The 11,633-nt window shown below is 44.2% G+C and overlaps 1 protein-coding gene across 6 annotated transcripts in view; it reads left to right on the forward strand.

Moving 5' to 3' along the window:
• Positions 1-11,633, forward strand: part of LOC119437021 (cytochrome P450 4C1-like) — a 212,154-nt gene that overhangs the window by 193,700 nt on the left and 6,821 nt on the right. The window contains exons 6-8 of one of the 6 annotated variants that reach the window (XM_049660225.1): positions 6,416-6,542; positions 8,338-8,544; positions 10,211-10,384. The exons of 3 other annotated variants lie outside the window; for them this stretch is intronic. In XM_049660225.1, coding sequence (XP_049516182.1) covers positions 6,416-6,542; positions 8,338-8,544; positions 10,211-10,384 — 508 coding nt within the window. The remainder of the gene's footprint in view (positions 1-6,415; positions 6,543-8,337; positions 8,545-10,210; positions 10,385-11,633) is intronic. 2 more of the 6 variants (XM_049660224.1, XM_049660226.1) reach the window with 2 other exon arrangements.

Genomic DNA, 11,633 nt, shown 5'->3' on the forward strand with positions numbered 1-11,633 from the left:
CATTGGAGGTATGGCCCCGCGGCAGCGCTTTCGTAGAAAAACAATACCTTGTATTACAACTGTCGCGTGACAGTTGCTATGTGCTCCTATTGGGTAATTGAATGAACTGAGCGAATACGATCCTGTAAGTGTGGCAGGGAACGCCCTTCTCCATTGTCATTCGTCGTTATTTATTTATTTATTTATTTATTTAGTTATTTATTTATTTATTTATTCAAAGTACCAAAGGGAGCATTGAGTAGGGGGGGGGGGCGGCGTCGAACAAATGACAGCATAAACTTGAACGGTATTGTGGCACAACACTGTCCTGAACCCGAAGAACGGAAGTGTTTGCTTATAATTTGTTGAAGCCACAACAAGGCAAATGCATTCAAAATATGAACGTATCAATTTGCGATCGGAATAAGACGATTCCATTGACCCGATTTTTTTCTCGTTTTCAAACGACCCGGAGAAAACCGAAAATGAAGTAGTTTCTTCATATGAACGTGTCACTGAGTGTGCAATGTACAATGAAAAGTCTAAGAAAAATTTGCGTCGCTTGCTTGTTTGTACAAAATCTCACAGAACAAAAATCATAATAGAATGGTGCTGCGTGTCAGTACATGCTTCCTGCAAGCGAAGTATCACATTCATCCTTCGCGACTAAGTTCATGATGTGTATATTTTATTTTAAGGTTTTTTTTATTGCGCACTTAACGCGTTTTTATTGGGCAAATGTGGGAATGATTATGGCACATCACTCGCGACACCATAGTAATAACGTATGGCGTGCCCTTGACGTTAAACTTTCCCTGTTATTCTTTATATATGCGAGCTGTGCAAGTGCGGCTTTTACAAGGTGGTTTAGGCTCCTTGCGGGCATACTATGAGCAGGAGTTTATATTCGGAAAATGCGTACCTAACTAAAACGATTCATTATTACTTTTACTTGGGTAGTTAGGGTGTGTACCTTTGTTTACGCCCGTGTAGCAGTTGCTGTTAAGAACTTCAAGACAGCTAGTTTTCGCAAGGCAAGTTCATTTTGTTTGATTTTTTGACATGGCTCATATTTCAAGGTATACGCATCTCCAACGTTGCCGTTAGAGTGCCGCTAGTTTCTATATTCTGAAGCAAGTGGTCCCGATCAAGTGACAGGCATGCTCAGAAGAGTCGAGATATGGTCGAATTTGTCAAACAGAATGTAGTAGTCCGTCACCATTTACACTTCACGGTTCGAAAGGAATGTTGCACGAAAATCACGCAAACAGCTGAACCACAACAAGCCACTACAGAAGCGGCATTTGCTTTCGGAACGAAGCCATGCCAAATCCTAGAAAATATCAATTTGATACCCATAATTCCCATAATTGTCGAACGACTGCAGCGTCACATTTTCCTCTAGTGTGGGCCGAGTGAGAAACTCTGTGCTGCTGAAGACAACAAGTGCTGCGGTTCCCCGAAGTCATAAGCAGATTAGGAACTCAAAATCGCCGACGCCTTGTCCCTTTCTCGCGGCAGCGCACGGGATTAAAGACGCTGTTGATACGCGGCACGGTCGAGGTAACGGCGGCGTCCAAGCGGACCAGCCGTGGTAGCCCAGTCACTCGGACGTCGCACTGCTCAGCTGGCGTTCGCTGGCTCGGGCCCGTTCTAGCACGTTCTACAACTTTATCAAGAGAAGCTTTTCTTTAAAAACAAGTTGTGGGGTTTGACGTCCCGAAAGGGCATAGCGAATTATGAGGACTAAGAGACCAGGACAGAAATTCGGGTTAGTTAAAATTAAATAGTGAGGTTTTGCGTGCCAAAATCACGATTTGATTATGAGGCACGCCATAGTGGGGGCTCCGGAATAATGTCGACCACCTGGGTTCTTTCACGTGTGCGGTTTGTTGGCCTGACCTATAGTGGCAAACAGGGTAGTTAAAAAGTAAGCTTCATGTACGCGCCCTTGCCCTTTCAATGCTTCTCAGTTTCCCAACGTGATGAACGCCGTAGGAAAGACTTTGGGTTAATATTCACCACAGGGGTTCTTCAACGCGTACCTTTTTAGCATGGCACCCGAACGTTCTTGCATTTCGCTCCCATAGAAATGACCCACCTTGGGCGGGAATAAAGACCTGCGCCCTTGTGTTCCGTAGCACAACCCAATAGCTACATTAGGCACCGCAGTGGGTTTTAAACTTAAAGAATCTCTGCGAAGTTGGTTAATTTACCTTGAGTAATTAACAATAGGAGCAAACACAAATCTCGTGACGGCAAAAAGCATTTTTTATTGCGATAGCAATTTATGGACACTCCAAAGCAGTTTTCTGCCGTCGGCGTCGCCGTCGCCGTCGCCGTGAGGTTCCGTATGACGTCAGTGGAGATGAAATCGTCGCCGCGCGCCGAACGCTCTATGTGCGAGTGAAAGGGCGCGAGGGACGCGCGCTTTCACGGGGAGTGAACGCACGGCGAAGAACAAACGCGCGTTCAGCGCCGTGCTCCCTTAAGGGCTGCAGAAGTAGGCGTCTCTTTCCTCCTTTACAATCACCATATATGTAGAACAACGCGCCTTCTTCCGACGCGCGAAAGGCCGTGGCGGGGAGGGGAGGGGGGAAGGAGGCGACGTTTAGCTGCGGCATCAAGTGCCTATTTATATCAGAGGCTCCGCAACAGTCACCAACGCCGTACCATTTTGTGCGAACGCGGGCAAAACGCCGACGGCGTCGACAACAGTTCTGCGTGTTGCCGGTGCTGCTGCATGTCCAAGGTTATACACCTGATAAAGCTACTCTCATTACTCCGTATAGCTCTCTACAAATTTGCTATCGCAATTGATGCTTCGCCTTTCAGGTGAAACTGCGACAACTTTTTAGTCACGCCGTCCCTAAAGCACACCCAAATTATTTTTAAGCCCTGGCTAAAGCTGCAAGTGCGGACACTCTGCCCGTTGCTGAGCATATTAAGCTTTCTTAAAAAACGTGATGCCGTGAGGTATAATATTACTAAAATGTCCTGTAGAGTGTATGCTGGCTTACGGTATCTCCAGCGACATCGATTTTAGTTGTTCTCGAAGTGACTTAATTTCTGAGCCTTTCTTTTTTTTTTTTCAGAAGTCCTCATGGGCGTGAACTTGAATACTCAGAAGAACCAGAACAGCCATACAGCGAATATATTTCTGGGTAAATTTTTACGTCCATCAATTAGTTCACAAAGTACTGTTCACATAATTATTATCCCTCATTAACGTGTGTTTCAGAGTCAAGAACGTCAAACGGAGCCGCAGCTTTCAAATATTTTGATTGAGAAACAGGAGCAAACCCGAGTGTACACTGAACGATTGGCCGTTCTTCACGCTGGTCAAATCAAAGGTGTAACATCGCGTCCTGAGGAGAAAAAAAGGTATGTCTCTCACTATAACGGCTATGATAACTGATTGTGCACTGGTAAAATCAATAACATTATAGTTTTACGTGCCGAAACCACGATCTAATTATGAGGGACACCGAAGTGTGAGACTCCGGAATAATTTGGGACCACCTGGGGTTCTTTAACGAGCACCAAAATATAAGTACAACGGGTGTTTTCGCATTTCGCCCGCATCTAAATGCCGCCACGTGACCGGGATTCGATCCCGCGACCTCGCGGTTTAGCAGTCCTCACCATAGCCCGGACGCAACCACAGCGGGTGTGTGCGTTGGGTCATGGACCCTGTGCGAAAGCATAATCTTTAGGTTGTAAGTGCAAAGTGCAATGAGCTAAAGAAAACAAAAAACAACAATAAGCGTTCAAGGAGGCTGTGTCCCGCCTCTCGCAGACGCAAGCTATCCCACTTTAAACATTGTAAACGTCCCCCTGAGGCGCATGATGCAGAGCATGTTGTGCACGGCCAGTCAAGGAGTAATCGTGCTTCTTTCTTTCCTTCTTTCTTTCTTTCTATTTTCCTTGTTTGCACATCAGTCGATCAACCTGGGGAACTCTAACTTTATAGAAAACGTGCTAATGCGGGACTTCTTATTGAGCGATGGCATAACCCACATCATGACCTCATAGCAAACCCGGGATACCAGCAATAAATTGAAATCAAGAATGATGGAACCGCGCAATAGGACACTCACCCGTAATTCCTGAATGCTGTAGTCCTCAAAAGAGCACGAACAGTCCCACACTTCCTGCACGAATAGACAACCGTGAAATGGCACAACCATGACGCCAGTTAAGGAGATCCTCTAATGAAGACTAATAAAGCAGGGTTAATTATATACCTATATCAAGGGCAATAAGAATTTTCCGCAAAAATTTTGTCACGACATGGTCAATCGTAACATATACAGTCTGTGCTTTTTTTACTTCGCATACTGAAAACATAATCACTCTAATTACGTGGCGACAAATGAATTATCTGCTCAAGGAGACACCATTTGCAAGAAAGACCGGAAGCAATTCATTCACTAAATGAACTAATTACTTCAATTGCCATCTTAATCGCCAGCTTTACGGCACATGCTTTTTGTTATTGAAAATTTGAAGAGAATCGGTGATAAAAGCCTTGTTCTGGTGCTCCTAAATTTCAAAATGACCACGTAGACCGAAATAACTGCCGCCAAATTATGCATTTCATTTACCTAATTACGCGGGCAGCATCGCAAAGCGTGCACCACGATGCGAACCCCAAGTGATGTAGTGGTCGGCCCAAAATAAAGCTTCGGCACAAACGCGCGAGAACGCGATCTCTCTCGCCCCTAGGTGCCGCAGTGACCACGCATCAAGTCGAGGTTTGCACAGAGCGCCAAACAGATTCAAGGTCGTGGGAAGAATCCAAGCGCGACGGCAGCTTCATTTCAGCCACACGTTTACGTTACCGAGATATTGCTTGTGGTTGTTCGTTGGGCTGCGCTCGGGGGAGCTGCGTGCGTAATCATATAATTGAACGAATAATTTGACACCAGTTATATTTGTTTACATGACTACTTGAAGAGTAAAATAATGACACTAGGCGTTTATGGCGATCCTCTTCAACAATCCAGTGAGACATGCATCGTAAAGTTTGTAATTAGAAGTTTTTTATGTTTAATTAGTTATTATTGAATGCATTGCTTTAACCTATCTTGCAAAGGAAGTCTGCCTGAGCAGTTCATTCATCGCTGGTCATGTAATTAAGTTAATTTTGTAGGATGTTTTGAAAGAAAAAAGTGTTCGAGGAATCAAAAAACCACGCAACTGTTATGAACGTAGGTGTTATGCAAGAAAGAAATAAAGTTACTACTTTCTACTACAAGGATGAAATTGCGTGCCGAAGCTGTGCGCACTATCAATGCGGAGTGCGCAGGGGCATTATCGTACGAAAGAATGCACTTTTTTGAGAAACAACCGGCCTCAATGACCCCTTGTAGCACTGCTATGCGTTCCGCTGTGTACGTGAAGTGCTCATTCTCTCTTTCTCTGCCTCTTTTGATCTTGCTATTACCCCTTTTCCTTACCCTCCAGCAAACAGAACGCACGTCTGGTTGACCTCCCTCTGCTTTTCCTACTTTTGCTTTCTCTCGCTCTCTCTCCCCCACGCACACGATCTCTCTGACGCTTCACAACCTGCACGTATCAAGCTGTATTGACAGTTTGACCATCATGTACAAATTCAAGGTGAACAATTCTATGACAGCTACTACTACTGTTAGAGTCCTGGCAAATATATAAGGCTTCTGTAAAGCTGCACGCGTACACACACAAAGCCACAGAGTGAATTGGAAACCTTATTTTGTGTTCTATTAGTAGTTTCGAAATAGTTCAGTCAATGTTTGCGGTAATGTCTACCACCTTGGGTTATAATTAGGCATGTCGCATATGGGTAGCACGATGATGACCATTATGGCCATTATGGCATTCGCCAAGGGTCATGTTGTGCTTGAGCGTTCCTGCGCCTTGGCTTTGAAGATTGCTTTCTGAGCAAGTAAGCAAACTAGCATTGAAATACACGGCGATGTTTTTTGCTTAAAAATGAAGTTTCAGCATATACATGACTTGTTGTAATCATATAGAATGATTTCAAGGGCACGACACATGAGGTCGCGCATTAGTTAGTGGTTGTAATGAGCTAAAGGTCAACAGCCGCAATGGCTGTGTGGAATACTCGCTCACCGACGGAAAGTATGTAGAAGTAGAGAACAGGAAAGTGTATACCATTTTTTTAAATAGGAGCATTTGTGGGAAATGGGTGAACAAAGTTAAATTGTAAAAGAAGGAGCTGGACAAAAGGTGGAAGTCCTTGGCACCTTTGTGTCGGTTTTATATCTGCTCAATATTCATGAACCTTCCTTAAAAAGTGACTTAAGCACTGCACCTACCAAATAAAGAACATTAAAGTTGTGTGTTCTTCTGTATCGTCATTGTAAGATGCCTATCTAGCACTACTTTCCTTCCCCGTTATTGGCCTAACCTGTCGTCTTCGTTTACTCAGGGTGACGTTTCTCATGGCAGTCCGAGCCTTCCGACCATGGATGTGGCTTAACACCATCTACAACATCTCCATGGAAGGAATGTGGTTTCGAAAAATGATAAGTGGCATCAACGAATTCAATCTAAAGGTAAATTGCATAATGAACATTTCAGATTGGGAAGGATGTACTAAGGCCTCTGTTCAAACACTAATAAGACAGCCTGATGCAAGAGGACAAGTTGATAATTTAATCAAGTGTCAATATTCAATTTGTCATCCTGCACTGGAGAAGGGGAACGTATTATAAACATGTGATAAAAAGAGGCGGACAAGAGAGGAAGCAATTTCAAGTTAATACAAGCTTTCCCAGCGACATCACGTGTCAATTTTTGGTGGAGTCATTCTTAACCGGCGGATTTTCAATTCATGTGAAGCATGTCATTTGGCACTGTTGCTATATGGACGGAGTTCTCACTTAGCTTTGCACTTCAGACACGATGTCGATAGCGCTGCATCGTCCTTTCTCTCTATCCTTTTCTTGTGTCTCGTCTTACTTTTGCGGCTGCTACAAATTTTCGCACTTGACTAATGTCCGAGACGGCCATGTTGCTTCAAATAAATGTTTTATTTTAAGCTTGTATTTTTACTGTAGACATTTAAGGTGAAGTTTTAGCTCGGGACCAACTCTGATTACATTATTCAAATGCATGTACAACGCTAGCAGAAATGCTTTTGTGTAACAACCGCTTGACTGATTTGAATAAAATTTCTTGCATTTAAGCGAGAAAGTGAAATTCTACATGAAACTCTAGGAAGCTGAAATGGGATTTAGGACATAAAATTTGTCACAATAATTGCCAAAAATTGGTTAGTTATAAAATAGAAGCACGAACACTACAAATCCATAGCTCTGCACCAAAAAAAAAAAAAAAAGATGTCAACTGCATCTGTTACAGAATCCCAAGCAAACAAATGTGATACAGGAATAGGCAGCTTGCACGAAATCGTTACAATGCTTACGAGGCTTTTGCGAAATTCTTACTTACAAGTTGAGTTTGCTGTTGGGCTAGTGGGTATATGATGCTAGGAAAGACAACAGCGAAAAAACGGGACAAGCAAGAGAGACCAACACAACGGTGACTTGCAACTGAAGATTTACTTCGTGCGGTGCAATATATACTCACGGAAAGGACGGGAGTACAGGGCAGGGAAGGCTAAAAACAACCACAACAAACAGGTGGACGGGGAAGCGAACGTGGATGGTAGACGAGCCGCGATGGCCACACGTACCTACCAATTAGCGGTTTATTTCAGAGCAATGCATAATGCATCAATGTTGTCCGCTTTATATGTATTATTAGGTGCAGTTCACAGAATCGTGATATCGCTTTTTATTGCGGAGTTAGAGTTTTAAACATGATACTTGAGTTCATATTTTAATTTTTTTTTCTAAAAAAGCCTAATACCATGAATTTAAAAAATTCTCTTCCTACAGTTACTAGACTTTAACTGTGCCTTTTAAATGCGAGAAACCTAATGAAAATTGGCACAGCGGTTACCCAGAAAGGCGATTTCTCTGTCCACATGTTCTTAGAAGCTCTTAAAATAAAGCTTCATCCTAATGCATTGTTTCTCAAAGCGAAACAAATTGCGCTCGTGCAACTTTGCCCTTACTAGATGACGGCCAGTTTTCAGTACGCTGTTTTCCTCCAGTGTGCACAAGGGGGTTTGGAAAGAAAGTGACAGCAGCCCCAGTCCACTGTACACGCTGAAAAAGACGAAACACAGACATTAACAAAAACAACGACCAGGGCGATTGCTGCCCATCGCAAGTCGCTATCATGCTGGCGAGTTACACCGAAGAAGGACTTGTTCTGCGGTGTCATGCGTCGACATGATGGTGACTTCACACCTCCAGGCACCATTTTTTTCTTTTGCTTCAGATCATGAGCGAACGAAAGAAGACATTCCACCTGTACAGAAACCAGGGAGACCTCAGCGGAAGCGAAGACGAGGAGGTCAAGGACAATCAAGGGCTCCAGCCCGAGAGACGTATGGCAGTGATCGATATCATGCTCGACAAACACTTCAAGGACCCGAGCTATACGATGCACGAGATACGCAAGGACCTTGACTTGCTTCTGTTCGCGGTGAGCTTTAGGGTCAGTCCTTTCTAAGCAGCTGCTTGGCTGCACGTTATGGGCTCATTCATAAACGGACAATCGATAGCCCTTAAACATGTGTAGTAGGTTCCTCTTTTAACGGTTGATCATCTTGCAACTATGACTTTTGCTTATAAACGCCACATGTTCTCTGAGAAAGATCTTAGAGAAAAATATTTTTATCTGAACAGGTTGTCGCTGATTCAGCTAAGAAATTTATGAGGCATTTGTTTTCAGTGTTCTCGTGCGTAGCCTTAAGTTCGCTTTTAACAGATAGCAAAGAGCTACACTTTTTATGTGGGCCGGCCTCTTTCATGTACTCAAACCTAAGCTCATATTCAAAACCTAAGATTATATTTACAAAATTTTAAACTGTAAGTACCGTCCACAATAGATCATCCCCAAATCGATCAATCCGTAGTCGCGACTGTGTGCTTAAAGCCGGCCACTAATAAACACTCTTAAGTAAAATAAGCTTTCTCGATACAGGTCTTGATTACAGCAGGTGCAGCGTATGTTGTTAGATGGATTTAGCTTAACGTATTTAATCGCCTTGCGTCCGCAAAGCACTGGCGTATCAAAAGTGTCCATGCGCATAACCTCACCTCAACGATTGGCGCTGAAATGTGCACGCGCGTATCTCTTGATTGCGTGTGGGCTTTGCGGGTTCTTGTAGTGCGCTCTCGCGAGATCGCATCGCTGGCAAAAATATCAGGTGTATTGCGATATGGTGGCCGTTATGGTGAGCGATGCGAGTGGCTGCTGTGCGCGGCTACATTTTCAGTTGCGCTAAACACGGCTTCAGAGGGAAACGTATAAAATAAGTTGTGACTCTGTTCCACGTTGTTCTGGCGGTAAATATCTTCCAAGATTCCTCGCAGTGGCATCACATTGCCGTCACCTTGCTAATGGCGACCGAGAAAATCGGTGATGGCCCGGACAGCAGGCAAGCGCTGCGTCTTGCTGCTTCGCATATGCTAGAGATGTTTTTTTCGGATGAGCACACTAGTTTCAGAACGTAAATTTCATTTCTTATGACTCGTGGTGTGCCCGGACATGCTATTAGAAATAACCAACATTCAGCGTTTCTGCCGGCGTCAGCTGGCGTTCTGTCACTCGGCGCTGACACGGGGACAGGCAAAACGTGGGAATGCCAAGGACTGAACAAGATCTCGGCGGCGTTCTGTTGGCTTCGACGCGTAGCGAGGCGACGCCAGTAGAAACGCTGAATGTGGTTCGGTCTTTATGGGATCAGCACGGGGGTGTAATTCCTCTAGCAGATCAGAACAGAGCCAAAGTATGAAGAGCAGTATCACCTGCTGCAGGATTTCCTTCAATTAGAGCGGAAATTCAACTATACATAAGGCTCCTCATAAAGAACGAATGCTAAACAGTTGAAGAAAATTTGTGCTGGTCCGTGGATTCAAACCAGTAACCAACGCTTCTCCAGTGCGGTCGCTCTACCACCTGAGTTACCCGGTAGGATAGCAGGTCACAGAGAGAGGGCGAAGTCTTCGACAATTCGAAGCAGAGGGACACTGAGAGACCCGCGTGAGAAACCCGTATGTGTTTCCTATGTAGCTTTGTGCTGCGGTCAGGTGGATGACAATTTTTTTCCCTTTCAGTGTCTCCTAATGTTCATGTCTATACGCAGGGACATGACACTACATCTATTGCTATGGCCTGGACGCTGTATCTCTTGGGGCTGCATCCAGAACTCCAGAGGAAAGTCCAGGAAGAATTGGATGCCATATTTATGGACGACTTTACCCGAGATGTAACGAGAGACGACACAGACCGCATGGTGTTCCTCGAGGCATGCTTCAAGGTATAATGCAAGGAGACCTTCATGCCCAACGTCAGCAGGAGTGAAAATCCGCAGGAACACTCAGTCCTGTTCGTTGGATGCAGGGCGTGATGCCGAGTCATGAGCAATGCACGAACAAGAGCATATTTCAGAACTACAGATATTACTCCGGTGAAGCTACTTTAACGTGCAGTTTATTAGGTACAGGAATATGATGTTGCATATTACTGGAAGAACTTAGTTATCAACAGACTATTCCCTAAGCCTAAGTTAATCAGCCCGCAAAAAGTATTCACTGCCACTCTCACTTTGTACAAATAACTGCAAGTACGATAAAAATTAAACGACTTAACCAACACCAGCTTTATTTCCACCTGCGGCACAACCTCTATCTATCTTCTTTCACATTGTCTTCGACTCCGACGCATAGCGAGATAACAGAATAGTGAATTAGTGGGTTAGTTGGCACTACATTTTGTGCAAAGGCTAATGTGATACAGAAAAAGCAGAGAACATGAATGTCTTGTTTGTGTTCTCTGCTTCTTTTGTGGTACCACGTTAACGCTCCCATAGCGCGATAAGTTTCTACTGGTTCTAGAGATTTTAAATTTATGGTGCATTTATAACACAGACAATTACATGATAGCAGAACGTTTACAAGAGGAAGTCCCATGGAATGACTCTCAGCATCAGCAGCGTTTTCAAACTCCTATAGAATGCCGCGATAAGTTTGTTTCAAGCATACATTTCGCCCACTTCATCGCTGTCGGGACATTTCATCTATCACCAACATACACGGAGTGCTTTGCAGTTATAATATTCAAATGCATGCTAGCGCTCATGAGCTCATGGTTCAATCGTTCGATAGAGCGCCGGCCTCAAGATCAAGAATTGTGTGTTAGATGTTCTGCTTGACAACTGATACAAATTTAGCATTAGCGGGACATCATATATAGTGGCGGACCTCTACTTGGCGATATGCTAGGGCATAAATGATATAACCGTTGGACCCGTAGAGTGACGGCTCCTTCGGAACAATAGCAGCCAATTTGACGTAGCATCAAAGAAGGGGATAGTAAATGTGTAGTTACGCACAGCATAGCACTGCGGGTCACTCATGGTAATAAAATTGGTCAGGAAGGTGTGTGCAGTAATCAAACTTTTGCAAAGCACTGTGGAATTTTATACGCAAGGAGGCGAACCTGTCGCCGTGAAAACCGTTTTGCATGGTATCGAATATTACAGTGTGCCTCTACTGCTTTACCATGGC

Source organism: Dermacentor silvarum, chromosome 1 (genome assembly GCF_013339745.2).
Source record: "Dermacentor silvarum isolate Dsil-2018 chromosome 1, BIME_Dsil_1.4, whole genome shotgun sequence".
Lineage (NCBI taxonomy): Eukaryota > Metazoa > Arthropoda > Arachnida > Ixodida > Ixodidae > Dermacentor > Dermacentor silvarum.